The sequence below is a fragment of the Mus pahari genome, chromosome 18, assembly GCF_900095145.1.
Source record: "Mus pahari chromosome 18, PAHARI_EIJ_v1.1, whole genome shotgun sequence".
Classification (NCBI taxonomy): Eukaryota; Metazoa; Chordata; class Mammalia; order Rodentia; family Muridae; genus Mus; species Mus pahari.
The window spans coordinates 3,612,055-3,630,492 of record NC_034607.1 but is presented as its reverse complement, the minus strand read 5'-3'; the positions used below and the strand labels follow the sequence as shown (position 1 = coordinate 3,630,492).

The window sequence follows — 18,438 nt, the reverse complement described above, 5'->3', positions numbered from 1 at the left end:
AATCCTGCCAATCCATGAGCATGGGAGATCTTTCCATCTTCTGAGATCTTCTTCAATTTCTTTCTTTAGGGATTTGAAGTTCTTGTCATACAGGTCTTTCACTTCCTTAGTTAGAGTCACACCTAGGTATTTTATATTATTTGGGTGGCACACATCTTTAATCCCAGCACTTAGGAGGCAGAAGCAGCTGAATCTCTGTGAGTTCAAGGCCAACCTGGTCTACACAGTCCCAGGACAGCTAGGGCTATGTAGAGAGACATGTCTCAAAAACAAACAAATAAAAAAGAGTTGATTTTCACCTCCAACCCTGATTCTTTCCTTCCACCCATGAGTCCCAGGGATAGAACTCAGGTCATCAACCTTAGAGGCAAGTGTCTTGTACCCACTGGGTCATCTCTCTGCCCCTGTACTGTTTTTCTTTTCATAGCTACATAGAAGCTTTCTACCCCAGCCTGCATGGTGGCTTCCCTTTTGTCCATCTTCCTATGAAGATATAACCGTTAAGAACACTTTGTTGGAGCTGGAGAGATGGCTTAGTGGTTAAGAACACTACTCTTGTAGAGACCCAGCACCCACTTGGCTCACAACCATCAGTAACTCAAGTTCTAGGAGTTCTGGCTCCCTCTTCTGGCCTCCTCAGGAACTGCATGCATGTGATGCACAAACATTATACATAAAAAATTAAAAAACAAATCTTGATGGTTACTTTTTATTTTTATATGCACTGGTGTTTTGCTTGTATGTATGCATGTGTGGAGTTATAGACAGTTGTAAGCTGCCACATGAGTATTGGGAATTGAACTAGTGGTACTCTGGAAGAACAGCAAATGCTTTTAACCTCTGACCCATCTCTCCAGCCCCAGTTTAAAAAAAAATCTTAGGGCAGGAGAGATGGCTCAGTGGTTAAGAGCACTGACTGCTCTTCCAAAGGTCCTGAGTTCAAATCCCAGCAACCAGCAATCAGCAACCACATGGTGGCTCACAACCATCTATAATGGGATCTGACGCTCTCTTCTGATTTGTATTTTTTCTGATTCTAAGGATCTTGACTATTTTTTAAAATTATTTTATTTTATTTTATTTTATTTATTTATTTTTTGGTTTTTTGAGACAGGGTTTCTCTGTGTAGCCCTGGCTGTCCTGGAACTCACTTTTGTAGACCAGGCTGGCCTCGAACTCAGAAATCCGCCTGCCTCTGCCTCCCGAGTGCTGGGATTAAAGGCGTGCGCCACCACGCCCGGCCTATTTTTTTTTTTTTTAATGTGTATTTTAAACAAGTTGGCTTTGTTCTTCTGTGGAATGTATATTCAGAGTCTTAGGCCATTTCTGTATCGGATTGTTCATATCATTGTTTCTTTTGCCCATTTATATGCACTCTTAGTTTATTATGAGTATTAGGTCCTTTGCCTGTTCTGTGTGTTGTCTACATTCTTTTGAAGCCATTGTTTTTTTTGTTTGTTTGTTTTTATTTTATTGGTTGAAGGGGGAGGGAGGGCTGTTAGGCATGTAATTTAACAAACGGATCTCTATCTAGTTTCTCTGTGCGTTAAATATGGATCATAACATCTACCTTACAAAGTGGCCGACGATAAAGTTACGCAGTCTTGTTTGAGGACTCAGCCGGTGCCTGGTGTGTAGGAGGCAGTTTAAAATAGAGCCATTCTCCAAACACTGACTTTTTATTTTTATCTTTGGCCATTTTACTGTTCTTATCCCAAAGCAGCCCTCCTGTCTGTCTTTTGCTGTTGGCTGTACCTTGACCCCTTCCTTGGTGAGCTGACTCTCCTGTTTGTCCCCTGCAGAGATGCTGTCCCCTCCTCCATAGGCCAGAGGGATCAGGAGCGATGGGGACAGGGACCCTCTCATCTCTACTGCTGCTGCTACTCTTGGTGACAATTGGAGATGCTGACATGAAGGGACATTTTGACCCTGGTGAGGAGACTGAATCTTGGGTTCCTGAGGAATAGAGCTTGGGAGTCAGAAAGTTGGGGGGACGCTGACCCATCCTGTGCCTGTGCCCTTCAGCCAAGTGCCGCTATGCCCTGGGCATGCAGGACCGCACCATTCCCGACAGCGATATCTCTGTGTCCAGCTCCTGGTCGGACTCTACTGCTGCCCGCCACAGCAGGTACAGGACACTGGGGGTCACCTTGAGGGAGCTTTTTTAATGTACCCTCTGTGCCCTTCCAGCCCCTCCTTTGAGAAGGCCCAGGCCAGTGAGACATAGGTAGCATGGTGAAAGCAGGTTTTAGCTAGACCCACCGTCCAGGCTGGCCATGGGGCTTAGTTCGGGTACTCACCAAGTATGAAGCTCTGTATTCAATTCCCAGTACCCCATAAATGGGTGGGATGGCTATAACCCTATCACTCAGGAGTTAAAGGCAGGAAAAATAGAAGTTTAAGGTTATATAGTGAGGCTAGCATGAGCTACAAGGTTATCTTTTGAAACCAGCCTGAGCTACAAGATTACATAGTGAGGCCAGCCTTAGCTACAAGGTTACTCAGCGAGGCCAGCCTGAGCTACAAGTGACATGTAAGGTTCAGTGCCGCCCTGACCTCCTTTGGTCCCCCCAGGCTGGAAAGCAGTGATGGAGATGGGGCTTGGTGCCCTGCAGGGCCTGTGTTCCCCAAGGAAGAAGAGTACCTGCAGGTGGACCTTCGTAGGCTACACCTGGTGGCTCTGGTGGGCACCCAGGGCCGCCATGCTGGGGGTCTGGGCAAAGAGTTCTCCCGAAGCTACCGGTTGCGTTACTCCCGAGATGGCCGCCGCTGGATGGACTGGAAGGACCGCTGGGGTCAGGAGGTGAGTGAGGCTGGAAGGGGAGGCACCTGGGAATGTACGTCTTCTTGCCATATTCCATACAGCATCTGTCACTGCCCGAGCTCCGGCATCTTAGGGACTTACGGGACTGTCTTAACCTGGCTGCCTCTCATCTTCCTGTGGGGTTCTCAGACTTACCCATGACCTTTCCAGAGGACCCCCAGTTCCCACTCCTACCCCAAATCTGTTCCTTTTTCTTGTTCTCAACTTGGGGAAACGTACTTCCCCCACTCTCAAGTTTAGTAACTCAGACCACAAACTAAGATGTATGGGGGGGGTCTCACTCTCAGATCCTCTGTGTACGCACCTTTGGGGAGTTTCCTCCCCTTCCACTTCTGCTTTAAGCCTCGTGCTCTTTCATCCAGCTGAGATGAAGTCTAAACCATTCAGCATGTTCTCCTACATAGCAAACCTTTCCTCAGCACACATTAGCTGATGTAATCTAATGGCCACACCCAGCTGTCAGTCTAGCCCTGGCTTTGGCTGTATCAGAAAACAAACAAACGAACCCCAAAACCCCAATTGTTGAGTGCAATGCCCTTTGGTGAGTCTGGTTCCAACACCAGCAGATCTTTTACCCTCCTCTGATCTCTGCAGGCCTTGTATTTGAGTGTACAAATCTACACACATGTACATACAGTGGCCTTAATGCTCTTCTTGGTCTCTGTGGGAACAAACACCACAGTCAGGGCCGTACACTTGCTGTTCTCTAGGCCTGGCAAGCCTTTCCCTCAGACACCCGCAGGCCCCCCCCCCCCCCCACCCCCGGCCCTCCATCCAGTTCTCCTTGGAGACATCACCTCCTGCAGATGTCACTCTGGACACCCACCTCACTGCTCTGCCCCACACACTGCCTCTTGTTCCCTCACAGCTGTCCTGTGGCAGTGGGAGGGGCTGACTTCATCCCTGAGATCATGTCTGGTCCGGAGTGGGCACCGGGTCAGCTGTTGAATGAACAGAGGGAGTCGGGTGAAGCAGGTGGGGGTGCTGAGACAGGATCCTGGGTGCTGAGGGTCTGGGTAAGGGTCTGGCACGCATATGGAACCAGGCAGGGGGTGGGAGGATGGGAGCCGAGGTACAAGAGAGGTCAGACCTCCAGAGCTTTGAGAGGCACCCGTGGTCACTGCTACAGAACCCTCTTTTAAAACCCCCCAGCTGCACTCCGCAGTACTGCGTGCTCAGCGTCACCTTTGCCAGCCTCCTAGTGGCCCCAGTAGGCTGAGCCAGGGAGCAGCTGAAAGAGAGGAGGTTGGCTCTGACCTAGAGCCCTAGCCACCCAGCCACATTTCCCCCCCCCCCCCCCGGCCTGCAGGTGATTTCGGGTAACGAGGATCCCGGGGGAGTGGTGCTGAAGGACCTCGGGCCCCCCATGGTGGCCAGGCTGGTCCGCTTCTACCCCAGGGCTGACAGGGTCATGAGTGTCTGTCTTCGGGTGGAGCTCTATGGCTGCCTCTGGCGGGGTGAGTAGATCAGCCTCCCGAGAATCCCTTCCAGTCCTGGAAGCTAGGCTAGAGGGGGTGAGGGACGGCATCAGAGTGCCTTTCCTGTCAGCAAGGGAGAGGGGAGAGAGGAGAGGGGAGAGGGGACTAAACTGCGTAGGCCTTCTTCACACTGGTGGAGAAGGGCTGAAATCACCCAGGCCTGATGGCTGTCACTCCCCTCTTTCCACCCTCCCAGATGGACTCCTGTCATATACAGCCCCCGTGGGGCAGACCATGCAGTTATCTGAGATGATGGTGCATCTCAATGATTCCACTTATGATGGATATACTGCTGGAGGGTAAGAGGGATGGCCCTGTCGAACATGGAGCTTGGGATGGGAGAAGGCATGTGTGTGTGTGTGTGTGTGTGTGTGTGTGCATGGGTGTATGTGTATTGTGCATGTGTATGCATGTATGTATGTACATGTGTGTACATACATGCATCGATGTGTGTATGTGCATATGCATATGCATGTGTGTATGTGCATGTGTATGTACTTGTGTGTATGTGTGTGTGCTTGAATATACATGTATGTGTATATGCAACTGGTGCATATATGCCTTTATGTGTATGTGTGTGCACACTCATATGCATGTATGTGTCTGTACATGTCTATAGGAGTATGTGCATGTGTATGTGTGCATGTGAGGAAGCCTGGGCAGTGATGTAGAAGGACTGGGAAAATGCCAGTTAGGTAGGACCTGAAAGGACAGGCCAGGACGAGAGGATAGTGAGCTGACCTCTGGCCCAAAGGATATTTTGTTTGAGTCAGAGAGAGGTACCCCATGGTCAGACAAGGACCACCTCGTAAGAAAGCCTTCAGGATATCCAGAATTCCTGTAATCCTAGAACTTGAGAAGCAGAGGCAGTAGCATGGGGGACATTAGATAATTTTTGCTACACATTGAGTTCTAGGCCAGCCCGAATTCCCTAAGACACGATCTAAAACAATACGAGGCTCTACCCCAGCTGAGAATGTCTGTTGGGATGATCCCAATAAAACACGTTGCAGACTGAACGGTACCTTAGTGGTTGTACTTCAGTGTGGTGTGCGACCCACAGATACCTTGTGATAGTTTAGGCTATGGTGCACAGAGAGAGCATTGCCTGGCACTGGGGTGGGCTGGGAAGGAAGGGTCGGTGAGCATCAGGCTTCCAGGCCGCTGCTGTGGGTGTGTGAGTGCAGAAAACGTGTACGGTCCCTACCACCGTCCCTCAACATTCCTTTCCCATTCCCTCCCTTCAGGCTGCAGTATGGCGGTCTGGGCCAGCTGGCAGATGGCGTGGTGGGGCTGGATGATTTCAGGCAGAGCCAGGAGCTGCGGGTCTGGCCAGGCTATGACTATGTGGGATGGAGCAACCAGAGCTTCCCCACTGGCTACGTGGAGATGGAGTTTGAGTTTGACCGGCTGAGGACCTTCCAGACCATGCAGGTGAGTGAGCGTCGCCCTCTGGGAGGGGGCGGGGCTCTTGGGTTCTCCTGGCCTTGACTCCATGTCTTTCTCTTCCGCTCAGGTCCACTGTAACAACATGCACACTCTGGGAGCCCGCCTACCAGGAGGGGTGGAATGCCGGTTTAAACGGGGCCCCGCCATGGCCTGGGAAGGAGAGCCTGTACGCCATGCCCTGGGAGGCAGCCTTGGAGACCCCAGAGCCAGGGCCATCTCAGTGCCCCTGGGTGGCCACGTGGGCCGCTTTCTGCAGTGCAGATTCCTCTTTGCCGGTCCCTGGTTACTCTTCAGCGAGATCTCTTTCATCTCAGGTAAGCCTCTGTGTGTGCCAGCCCTAGCCCTACTTAGGTTTGCCTGTCATCTCACAGTTAACCCTGTGGTGTCCTGGTATTCAGTCACCTACAGAGATTCTCAAACTAAGGCCGAATAATCAGACCCCAGTCCTTTGTAGAGTCTTTGTTTATTTTATTGTTCCCTGGCTGGCCTGTAACTCACAGACATATGCCTGCCTCTGCCTTCTGAGGGCAAGTTCCTCATTCCTGATTCATCCTGAGTAACGGAAGTCTGGTTAAGCCTGAAAGACTTCTATGCTGCCTAGATGAGGAATAGCCTCTTTTCTAAGCCTGCGGATCACCAAGGCCCCGCCCCGATTTCTCCACTTCCAGTTAGCCAGGGACTCCCCAGATGCGGTACCAGTGGGATTGCTCTGGGTAGATACTAACCGCCTGAGTTCCCTAGGTCTCACACAGCTGTGTCCTCTTGGGTTCACTACATCTTCATGTTTCTTCCTTCTTCCCAGATGTGGTGAACGACTCCTCGGACACCTTCCCACCAGCCCCCTGGTGGCCACCTGGCCCGCCTCCCACCAACTTCAGCAGCTTGGGTGAGCAGTCCTTGGCCTCAGCTCCTCCTGGGCCTCCCCCTCTGGTGGGGTAGGACGCCAGCTGTGGTGTTGACCATTCTCTCCCATCAGAGCTGGAGCCCCGGGGTCAACAGCCAGTGGCCAAGGCGGAGGGGAGCCCAACTGCCATCCTCATTGGCTGCCTGGTGGCCATCATCCTGCTGCTGCTTCTCATCATCGCGCTGATGCTCTGGAGGCTGCACTGGCGCCGGCTGCTCAGCAAGGTGGGTGGGGCTGTGTGTGTATGTGTGTGTGTGTGTGTGCGCGTGCACGTGTGCACACGTGGGCAACGTGTGTGTGTGTGTTTGTGCGCGCGCGTGCATGTGCATGAGTGTATGACTGTATATGAGTGTGAGAGTGTGTATGTGTTTGAGTGTGTTGTATCTGTGCGTGTGTGAGTGACTGCTCAGCAAAGTGGGCAGGGCAGTGTGTGTGTGTATGTGTGTGGGGGAGCGTGCACATGGGAGCAACGTGTGTGTTTGTGTGTGTGTGTGTGTGTGTGTGTGTGCATGTGAGTGTACACATGTGTTTGAGTGTGTGTAAGACTATATACAAGTGTGAGTGGCTGTTCTGCAAGGTGGGCAGGGCAATGTGTGTGTGTGTGTTTGCATGTGCGTGAGTGTGTGTGTGACTGTATATGAGTGTGAGAGTGTGCATGTGTGTGTGTGTTTGTATGTGTGAGAATGTGTGTGTTATATATATGAGTGTATGCATGCATATGTGTGCATGTGTATGTGCACGTGTGTATGTGAGTATTGAGTTTGTGTGTGCATGTGTGTGAATGTGCATAAGTGTTGTATGTATGAGTGAATGTGTTTGTGTGTATGATTATATGTGTTTGCATGCGTGTGTGCATATGTGCATGCACATGCCCGCGTGCACTCTCACACAAAATCAGGGGTCAGTAAGGTCTATAGGGTGTAAACTAATCTCAGAAACAGACCATTCTCCAGAGTGAGCATCCATGTGGCAGTAATACCACGTGAGTCAGCTCCCACCACTGAGGGTCTCATTGTGTGAGAGGACGTGGCAGTTAGGGAGCCAGGAAAGAACAAGAGCCAGAGTGTCCTTACCATGCCTTCAAAGAGTCAGGGCCTTCCGTCCGGTATAGGATGTAGCAGGTGGCCGAGCAGCTCTCCCTTAGGGACGAGCCTGGAGGACAGATCTTCCCTTCACATTCTGTCCCTCAGCCAGCTCTGTCTTCCTCCCCTGTGGTAACCGAACCCAAGCAGCCTGTTGGGAGCAAAAGCTGGAGCGGAGTGGGGCAAAGGAGGCAGCATCGGGCCGCCTGCTCTTCGCATGCCCTGGACTTCCGCGTGTCCATTGTGGCTGATCATTAGGGTCAGGTCCTGTGGGGTGACCTCAGGGAAGTGGGACCATAGGAGCTACAGCTGTAAGGCTGCCGCGAGGAGAGAACAGAGCGGCTCAGGAAGCTGTGCCAAATGAGCGGTGGCTCAGACAATATCGTCTAATCCCGAGCTAGGCCGAGCGCCGCGTGTTGGAGGAGGAGCTGACGGTTCATCTCTCTGTCCCTGGGGACACCATCCTCATCAACAACCGCCCAGGACCCCAAGAGCCACCCCCTTATCAGGAGCCCCGGCCTCGGGGGACTCCACCCCACTCTGTGCCCTGCGTCCCCAACGGCTCTGGTAAGGCCTGACTTGTTCCAGTGCCACCATATCTGTCCTTACCCCTCCTCCGTACTGTCTACACCAGCTCCGGTTCATTTTTCTCATTTCTGTCCATCTCCACATGGTCCCCAAGGCTTCCTGTCTGTTATCCAGAATACCAACGGGCCCATCCTGTCACTGTGTGGTCTCCTTGTCTCCCTACCCTCCATGTTTATTCTTCCATCTGCCATCCATCCATCTTTCTCTGTCCATCCAGCCACTTACTTAACCACCTCCCACCCTACCATCCATCTAGATTCATAAACCCATCCGTCTTTCCAGCAGTCAGACATCAGTTCCGGCACCCATCTGTCATCCGCCCATCATCCACCCCTCCATTACTCCAGAGGGGCCTGGCTTTATTCTGTTTCTGTCTCCCAGACTTCCATTCCCTTATGCCCAGTCTTGCCTTATTCCGGGTCTCCCAGTCCGTCTAGCCTTGAGTCTCATCCCTTCCCCGTGTCTCCCCCCTCCTTCTCCCGACAGCGTTGCTGCTCTCCAATCCGGCCTACCGCCTCCTTCTGGCCACTTACGCCCGTCCCCCTCGAGGCCCAGGCCCCCCCACACCCGCCTGGGCCAAACCCACCAACACCCAGGGTAAGCCCCTCTACCGCTGGGCTCTGCGGGGGGGCTCCCCTCAGGCAGGGCAAAGCCCTCACACCTTGCGCTCTCTGCTTCCTGCTGTGGCTCTTCTGATCTCCTGAGCTCCCCATCTGGAAGCCCTGCCACCCCTGGAGACAAGGGGAAGGCTGCTGGTCTTAGCTCTGTCCCTAGCTCTGTCCCTCCTCTCATGCTGCTCTCCAGAGTCAGAGAGGCTGCTGCTGTGGTGCTGGCTCTTCCGTAACTCTTCCTTTATTCTCCCCTCTCTCTAGAGCTGCGAGGAGGAGGGCCTCGCCCTGGGCGCTTGTCCTCTCCCCCCCTGTGTCCTCTCTCTGCAGTCCCAGAGGTGAAGGCTCATGCCGCCCCTCCTGTCCATCCTCCTTCCTCTGTGTTGCTTTCTCCTTGTGGCCTCTCCCCCAGGACCCAGAGGCGACAACCTCTGCCTCCCTCCTGTCTATCAACATCTTGTCTTGGGGGGGCCTGTGAAGGACCTGTCACCCCCTCTCTCTTCTCTGTGTACCCTGTCTCGGCCTGTCTTCGAGCTTGGTGTGTTTGGGATTGGGAGGAACTGGGTTGACAGCAGGAGTTTTTCTGGTCAGTGGGACAAGGGTTTGGAACATGGTGGAGACCCTTGGGATGGACCTCCTTCAGATGCTGGGTGGAGGAGTCCTTCTTTCAGCCTAGACATACCTAGTGTTTGGGGTTGTGCCAGGAGACCTCAGAGGGTAAAACTTTCTGGTTCTTTCTGCTTAACTATCTGTGTTGCCTCGAAAGCCTTTGGGTGCAGAGCACTGTTCTCACGCTTGCCTTCTCTGGTTTGAGGCTGGCAGCTGGGACACAGGGGACATAGGGACCTCTGGAAGATGAGGTGCTCAGGGCTCATCCTGTCTTCTCTCCCTTTACCCCTCCAGCCTGCAGTGGGGACTATATGGAGCCGGAGAAGCCGGGCGCTCCGCTTCTACCCCCACCTCCCCAGAACAGCGTCCCCCACTATGCCGAGGCTGACATTGTCACCCTGCAGGGCGTCACTGGGGGCAACACCTATGCTGTGCCCGCACTGCCCCCAGGGGCGGTTGGGGACGGGCCCCCCAGAGTGGATTTCCCTCGGTCACGGCTCCGCTTCAAGGAGAAGCTTGGCGAGGGCCAGTTTGGGGAGGTAAGGAGGATGCCTGCCCAGCTTTGACGGTGTCTGGCCAGGGTAGAGCTCTGTTGCCATGATGACTGTTGCCACGATGACTGCATGCATCCTTGGCTGGTGGCTTGCCATTTGTGCCGATACCCCGTTTGACACTGTGACCTTGGAGGTCCTTGTGACCTGGTGATGACCTTCATTCTCCAGGTACACTTGTGTGAAGTAGAGGACCCCCAAGATCTGGTCAGTAGTGACTTCCCTATCAGTGTGCACAAGGGACAGCCCTTGCTGGTAGCAGTGAAGATCCTCCGGCCAGATGCCACCAAAAATGCCAGGTGAGACTCAGGACAGCAATGCTGATAACACATGCTGGGTGAATGGGGGAGATCACTCCTAGATGGAGAGCTATTGCCAATTAACAGCCACTGAGAGAGGGAGGATTCATTTTGTCTACAGAGCAGCTCCCTGAATGGTGATCCAATCCTAAGTGGCCTTAAAACCTATACATACAAGCTAAAGGGACCAGGCAGAGTGCAGTGTGGATTTACTCATGCATATATATATGTAACAGTCATAACTAAAGAGTGAAAGGTCACGAGGATTTGAAAGAGAGCGAGCCACCTTGAGGGGACACGAGAGGGGTTGGAGGGAGGAGAGGGGAAATGATGTAATTATACTTTAATTAAATAAAAAATAATTTTAAAAAAATGCTAAGTAAGGACCAGGGATGATGACTAGAAAGGGGGGGAAGGGGAACCCTTGAAGATGGGGGAGGAGCCTTGAAGATGGGGGAGGAGCCTTGAAGATGGAGGGGGCACCTTAAAGATGGGGGGAGAGCCTTGAAGATGAAGGAACAGAGCCTAATGTCTGTGTGGGAGGGCCTTGCGGGAGGGAAGGAGAATGTACCGCCATGGCGCTTCTGCAGCCTTCTCCTGCTTCTCCAGGAACGATTTCCTGAAGGAGGTGAAGATCATGTCACGACTGAAGGACCCAAACATCATCCGGCTCCTGGGTGTGTGTGTGCAGGATGACCCCCTCTGCATGATTACAGACTACATGGAGAACGGCGATCTGAACCAGTTCCTCAGTGCCCACCAGCTGGAGAACAAGGCCACTCAGGGGCTCCCTGGGGACACAGACTCTGACCAGAGGCCCACAATCAGGTACCCGCTCACCGAGACAAGGCCTTTGTAAGAGCACCCCAAGTGGGTCTGCTGACCCTCACTCAAGCTAGGAAGGAGGGAGGGGATTGTGGGGTGGAGGAGGACAGGTAAAGGTCCCAGAGGGACCTAGGATGAAGGACATGTGTTCATGGTAATTCAAGAACTAGGCCAGAATGGCTGAGACCTTATGAGGAGAAGGTGCAGAGGCTTGGAGACTCCATGAGTTCTCTCCTGTCTTAGCATAACAAAGCATGAGCTCCTTGGGGTTGGGTGGGTAGAGTAGAACCTGAGCCATTCTGAGCTCTTCCCTCTCCAGAGCAGGAGTGACTTAACCAGTGCTTGAGGTGTGGCTGTCCTTCCATCTCCCAGATAGGAATATGTAAAGTGGGAGGGGTCTGGACTGTCCTTCTGTGACCTTCGCTTCCCTCCCTGTACTCAGCTACCCTATGCTGTTACACGTGGGGGCCCAGATCGCCTCTGGCATGCGTTATCTCGCCACGCTGAACTTTGTGCATCGGGACCTGGCCACCCGGAACTGCTTGGTTGGGGAAAATTTCACCATCAAAATCGCCGACTTTGGCATGAGCCGGAATCTCTACGCTGGGGATTATTACCGTGTCCAGGGCCGGGCGGTGCTGCCCATCAGGTGGATGGCTTGGGAGTGCATCCTCATGGTAAGCTGCCAAAAGAAGCAGGCTGGGAGGGGAGAGTGGGGACACTGGCTGCCGCTCTGCTGGGCCTGTGGCTCCTCAGCCTCTTGCCTTTCTGGGGCTACACTCTCCTTATTTGGAAGTCGAGGGTCCCTCTGGATCAAGAAACTGGGAAGGAGAGCTGGAGAGATGGCTCAGCGGTTAAGAGCAATGACTGCTCTTCCGAAGGTCCTGAGTTCAAAACCTAGCAACCACATGGTGGCTCACAACCATCTGTAATGGGATCTGATGTCCTCTTCTGGTACCTCTGAAGACAGCGACAGTGTACTTAGATAAAATAATAAATAAATCTTAAAAGGAAGGAAGGAAGGAAGGAAGGAAGGAAGGAAGGAAGGAAGGAAGAAGGAGGAGGCAGGAACAAAGGAGCAAACTAAAGGGGCTCAGGCAGGAGAGGGGATAAATCTACCTTCACTGAGATTTTTCTCTGCTTTTCTTGCCTTTTTGTGTGCCAGGGGAAGTTCACCACAGCCAGTGATGTATGGGCCTTCGGAGTGACCCTGTGGGAGGTGCTGATGCTCTGCAGGTCTCAGCCTTTTGGGCAGCTTACAGACGAGCAGGTCATCGAGAATGCCGGCGAGTTCTTCAGGGACCAGGGCCGGCAGGTCAGAGCTGAGGGGAGGGATGCAGCCCAGGGGGGCAGAGCATGTGGTTACAAGAACTAAAGGCCGGGGGCTGGTGAGATGGTTCAGTGGGTAAGAGCACCTGACTGCTCTTCCGAAGGTCTGGAGTTCAAATCCCAGCAACCACATGGTGGCTCACAACCATCCGTAACAAGATCTGACTCCCTCTTCTGGAGTGTCTGAAGACAGCTACAGTGTACTTACATATAATAAATAAATAAATCTTAAAAAAAAAAAAAAAAAAAAAAAAAGAACTAAAGGCCTATCTATCATTAACATTTCCCTCACAGGTATACTTGTCCAGGCCACCTGCCTGCCCGCAGACCCTGTATGAGCTGATGCTCAGGTGTTGGAGCCGGGAGCCTGAGCAGCGGCCGCCCTTCTCCCAGCTTCATCGGTTCCTGGCGGATGACGCGCTCAACACAGTGTAAACTCAGGACCTGGCAGCCCTTTCCCAATGGGAGCCATCCAGGGGAAGCTGGACTCTAAAACCAGAGAAGCCTATGGCACCGCACCCCCACCGTCTCCTGACTTACCCATTCCCAAGAGGCAGTGTCTCTGCAGGTGGGCTGGACCTGCCCGTGGAGCTGAAGCCTCCGTCACCAGATACACACTCCCTTCCGGTTCCTCCTTCCATCTGCCAAGTGCCACCCACCCAGCTGGCCCTGTGGTTGGGATCCTGCCTGACTTCTTCCAGCTATCCCCTGGGGGAGAACGGGGGCAAATGCTGGGCACACACTGGACAAGGCCCACTGGACAACACTGGTTCCTGGGAGGTGACGGTGCCCCCCAGCTTTCTTCTTGTCACACACTGGACGCCGCCAGCTGAGAATTGGAGGGGTGAGGGGGACAAGGAAGGCCAACCCCTACAGCGGTCCTCAGCCCTGGCTTCCTTCTGTTCCGCCCCCTGACACACTGGACCTGGGGGTGATCCCTGCCGTGATCCTCAGTCACACACCCCTCCTTCCCACCTGCCATGCTGCAGCTAGAACTTCGCAAAGCCTCTATGTTTCTGTGGAGTAAATATTAGGATGGGGAACAGAGGGAGCAATAACCTGAGGCTAGGGGTGGGGATTTCTATTGTAGCTACCACATTGGTTTTTCTATAATCACCTGGGGTTTGTACATTTTTTGGGGGGAGAGAGACACAGATTTTTACACTAATATATGGACCTAGCTTGAGGCGATTTTAATCCCCTGTCCTAGGCAGATAATAATAAAAGTTGAGGTTTTTTGTTTTGTTTTGTTTTTTTCCACAGCTGTGGGTGCATATCCTGGGGTTTGGGTAATACCTGCTTCCTGCCTGTGGTCCAGCGTGGGTCTATCATCGCATAATCCAGACCTGTTGCCAGTTGGGCCATGAGAGCCACTCAGGTGCTCTACTGGGGGAATGTGACTAGTGGTGTCCTTCAGGTGGCAGGTCAGAGGTGCCGTGGAAGCCACTGGGAATTCTGTTCTCGCTCATCATACAGGGCAGCGCTAGTTATTAAAAATGGAGGTGTGGGTTCTTGTTCTGCTTGTCCAAATTGTAGGATTGAGGGCTGGGAGACCCAGGTGGTCTCTGAGTCAGGTCTTGGAAGTGCGAGACACCTGGGTGAAAGGCACGACAAGAGCCTGGGTTGTTTCAGGCTTGCAGGAGCAGGCTGAGGCCAGTGTGAAGGCCTCAAAGAGTTCACTCTGGGTGGCAAGCAAGCAAGCAAACAAACAAAAGCAATCCTATGGCGGGCTTGAAGGAAACAGCTCCATCTTCATAGCCGTGCCCGTGAAATAAGGACCCTGGGGTTTTAGCTGACGATATTCACAAAGTCAGCCAAATAGATAATGAGGAGGACAGTAAAGATAACTCAATCTGTGATGGAATTAATGAGCTCTCAGGGGCCAGGCCACAAATCAAGCAGTCTTGCTAAAGCTACATAGGTCAGACAGCTGCCTTCAGACATTGATGGGCTAGAGTTCAGAGGTCAGACGTTAGAATAATAGGCAGTGGAATCCGGGGCAGGGGGCCACAGCTCCCCGAGCTCTGCCCAGCCTTGCTCTAAGCACTAGAGCGATGTAACTCCAGGTTCTTGTGAAGTTCAGTGTGAGCAGGTCCAAACCCGCTCCCTCTCCCAGGATGGTGGCAGCATCCACTCAGCAACACCGGGATCATCCCGGATCCTCCTCGCTGCAGAGCCCTGCATGATGCTCACAAGTCTGCTTGCCAGATCTCCATTCTTTTCTCTCTCTTTTTCTAAGATTTATTTATTTTATGTGAAGAGGGCATTGAATCCACCATGTGGTTGACTGGGAATTGAACTCAGGATCTCTGGAAGAGCAGCCAGTGCTCTTAACCCCTGAGCCATCCATCCCTCCAGCCCCACGGATCTCCATTCTTTCTCCACATCTCCGCTTGCCCTGGCACATGCTACAACACTGTAGTCTCCTAGCTAGTCAGCCAGGACTGTTCTGACCCTTTCTAGTTCGTCTTCGCTTCTGCAACCATGGAGACCTTGCTCTGAGACTGGGTCTTACCAAAGCCCAGACCCGTCTGTCTCCGCTTGTTGTGGAACAGCATAACCTTGAGGTGGTTCTCCTGCTTTCGCCTCCCAGGTGCTGGAATTAGAGGCTCACAACACCACACCTTGTCCTCTGTAGTTTTTATTTTTAAAAAATTATTACATGTATTCATTTAGTGTGTGTGCACGTATGTGAAGCTGTGTGTGTGTGTGTGCGCGCGCGCGTGTATGTGTATGTGGAAGTTAGAGAACAACCTACAGAAGTTGGTGGTCTATTTCCATCATGTGCATCCTGGGTTTAAGACTCAGGCGTGGTGGCAACTGCTGTCATCTAGCCACCCCCTGTAAAATTTTTTATTATATTTTTCTTATTTTATATGTATGTATATATGCATGCATGATGGGGGACTGAATCCAAGACCTTGTACATGCTAAGCAAACACTCTACCACTGAGCTATACTCCCAGTCTCCCCCACACCCCCTCCCTGGGATCTTTATTTTTGTTTTTCAGACAGGGTCTCACTGTGTAGCCTAGACTGGCCTGGCTCCCTAGATAGACCAGGTTGCCATTGAATTCAGAGATCTACCTTCCTCTGCTTCATGTATGCAGGAATTAAAGGTGTAGGCCACCATGCCCAGCAGTTGTTTGCTTTGAGTTAGGACCTCACTCCTAGCAATACTCCTGCCTCTGTTTCCCGAATGCCTAAATTAGAAGTGTGTTCCACCAAGTCCACTTCTGGTTGAACTTTTAGGAACAAAACCTTGTCTGAGGCTGGCTGGTTCCTATGTCCTATGCAGTACCACTCTCCTGTGTATAAGACAGCACTTCCTCTAAGTGCTCTAAGGGCTGCAGACATTCCTGGCATATGTATGGCCTTTGCAGCATGCTTTTGTCCCCTGCAATAGTATTCCCTGGGGTCTACTTTGTTAGCTGCTGCTAGCTCTTCGTCAGTCTCCTCTGGTCAGGCCAAACCCCACTGATGCTCTTCAGCCCAGCGATCTCTGCTTTGCTCAATCGTATGTGCTGGTTCATATGTACTGGGTATGTGTCTACAATGTATTTCCTTGACTATTGGATAAGCTGCAAAATGGCTAATTTTTAGAACACAGGGCTCAGATCATTGGGGGAAAAAAGACATCAAATGTCTAAAAGGCTAATATAAAAGTATCGATGGAATTTGAAAAGTCATGGGCTGGAGAGATTGTTCAGTGGTGGTTGAGAGCACTGGCTGCTTTTCAAGAGGACCCAGGTTCGGTTCCCTACACCAATGTGGCAGCTCAAACCATCCATTACTCCAATGCCAGTGGGGATTTGACTCCCTTAGGCACCAGGTACTCACGTAGTTCATATATATACCTACAGACAAAATATTCATATATAAAATAAAAGTAAGTGTTGGAGAGATGGCTCAGGGTTAAGAGCACTGACTGCCCTTCTAGAGGTCCTGAGTTCAACTCCCAACAACCACATGGTGGCTCACAACCATCTGTAATGAGATCTGATGTCCTCTTCTGGTGTGTCTGAAGACAGCTAGAATGTACACATATACATAAATAATTTAAAATAAAATAAAAAATAAGCAAAAAGACTAAAAGAAGTAAAAATTAAAATAAATTAATTTAAAAATAACAATTATAAAAAAGAAGTGGAAGTTAGGGCTGGGTGTGGTGGAATGCACCTGTAATCCCAGGACAGGAGACGAGGCAGCAAGATCAGACTTGGTTTGGCTTGGTGTGGTTTTTCACAGGGTTTCTCTATGTAGCACTGGCCATCCTGGAGCTTGCTCTGTAGTCCAGGCTGGCTTCTGCCTGCTGAGTGCTGGGATTAAAGGCGTGCACCACCACTGCACGGATAAAGATCATGCTTTTAAAGTCATCTTCAACTATGCTGTTCAAGGCAGACCTGGGCTACAGCATGGGACCCTGTCTCAGAAATCTAAAAACCCAAACAAACCAACAAACAAACATATCAAGAAATTAAAAAATATAGAAATAACTGGTAATATTTTACTGAGAATCTGCTATGTAGCAAATATTACAATTGTTCTATTTAATACGACCTTCAAACCACTCCTATTACAGAGAAGAAAACTGTTAGGTTATGCTATTGCCTGAGTAGCACAGGCAGTAAAGACTGAGGCTGGTAGGCAGTGGCCTGTTTATTAGATACCGGCCAGCGCTAGGAAGAATTATGACGAGAGCTTCGTAAGGCTGTTTCTTCATGGTTGTCTCCAAGATCCCAGCCTGAGCTGTGTAACTTTACTAGACAACACTGCTCCCTCTGTTGGATCCTGCCAAGCAAAGTCAAGGTGAAGCCCCCACAGCTTTCAGCTTATTCAACATGGCAGGGTCTCCCAATCATTCTGATATGCATAGTTTCCCTAGCCAGCTGCTTTGGGGATCCCCACAGGGAGGTGGCTATCCCCACCCAACACTTTATGTGCATGCTGGAAATCTAAACCCTGGTGCTCACACTGGATAGCCAATGCTTCTGTCATTAAGCCATCTAGGAGACCTTTCCATTTTATGTCAAAGCTTCTTTTGAGCTGTTTAAGCTGCTGTGTAATTTGCATTTTTCTCTCTGCTGATAGGTCATGTGCAGTTCAAGGCTAGTATACACCCCTTCTTTCTCAGGGGTGCCCAGTGTTTCACATTGTTAGGATGATTCGTGTTTTATTAAACCAACCTCTGGAACAGACCTGTGAACTTGACTTCAGGAAACATCTTTGGTGCGTAAATCTGCATTTATTCTACGAGCGAGAGTTTCAGGGTGATACAATATCAAGACAGGGTTTCCCTGTAAAACAGCCATGACTGTGTTGAAACTTGCTTTGGAGACCAGGTGGGCCATGAACTCACAGAGATCCCCCTGCCTCTGCTTCATGAGTCTTCATGAAGTCGTGTGCCAACACATCCTGCTTGGATGATACAGTTTTAATGGTGGTTTTGCTGAGTCAAAAAACAATCGAGTTGAAATGGTTTGTAGAAACTGAGGCAGTAGAATCAGAAGTTTATGGCCTGCCTGATTTTTCCTTTTCTGTTTTGAGGCAGGGTCTCTTTATGCTGTCCTGCCACTCTCTACGTAGGACAGCCTGACCTTGAGCTTGCCTCTGCCTCCTGAGTACTGGGATCGAAGGTCTCCTCCACCACCACTCCCAATCCTCCTGTCTCTGCCTATCTCCCAAGTGCAGGCAGGATTACAGGCCCACACTGCCACATTCAGCTTTTTTTTCTTTCCTGCTCAGATTTGATTGTTTCCTTAGTTTCAGTTGCTTTTGTTCTTTTAGCTTCTTTTCTTCTTAAAGAAGAATTTTTGTTTTGTTTTGTTTTGTTCAGTCAGATTGAATGCCGGGCACCTAGTGCATCTATCTCTTCTTTCTTTTCTTTTCTTT

The 18,438-nt window shown here is 51.2% G+C and overlaps 1 protein-coding gene across 10 annotated transcripts in view; it reads left to right on the top strand.

Annotated features, from left to right (window-relative positions):
- The window catches only part of Ddr1 (discoidin domain receptor tyrosine kinase 1), a 25,282-nt gene extending 11,474 nt beyond the window's left edge, over positions 1–13,808 (top strand). For 5 of the 10 annotated variants that reach the window (XM_029531292.1, XM_029531293.1, XM_029531294.1 and 2 more), the window contains exons 2-18: positions 1,803–1,932; positions 2,026–2,128; positions 2,575–2,803; positions 4,134–4,281; positions 4,499–4,601; positions 5,550–5,736; positions 5,819–6,065; positions 6,554–6,637; positions 6,728–6,879; positions 8,139–8,304; positions 8,812–8,922; positions 9,837–10,081; positions 10,265–10,392; positions 11,002–11,220; positions 11,660–11,894; positions 12,383–12,532; positions 12,841–13,772. In XM_029531292.1, coding sequence (XP_029387152.1) covers positions 1,845–1,932; positions 2,026–2,128; positions 2,575–2,803; positions 4,134–4,281; positions 4,499–4,601; positions 5,550–5,736; positions 5,819–6,065; positions 6,554–6,637; positions 6,728–6,879; positions 8,139–8,304; positions 8,812–8,922; positions 9,837–10,081; positions 10,265–10,392; positions 11,002–11,220; positions 11,660–11,894; positions 12,383–12,532; positions 12,841–12,981 — 2,736 coding nt within the window. In that variant the 5' untranslated portion in view covers positions 1,803–1,844 and the 3' untranslated portion in view covers positions 12,982–13,772. Of the gene's footprint in view, positions 1–1,802; positions 1,933–2,025; positions 2,129–2,574; positions 2,804–4,133; positions 4,282–4,498; positions 4,602–5,549; positions 5,737–5,818; positions 6,066–6,553; positions 6,638–6,727; positions 6,880–8,138; positions 8,305–8,811; positions 8,923–9,836; positions 10,082–10,264; positions 10,393–11,001; positions 11,221–11,659; positions 11,895–12,382; positions 12,533–12,840 lie in introns of all 10 variants that reach the window. The other 5 variants (XM_021217469.2, XM_021217470.2, XM_021217467.2 and 2 more) reach the window with 3 other exon arrangements.
- The last annotated feature ends 4,630 nt before the right edge of the window (positions 13,809–18,438 follow it).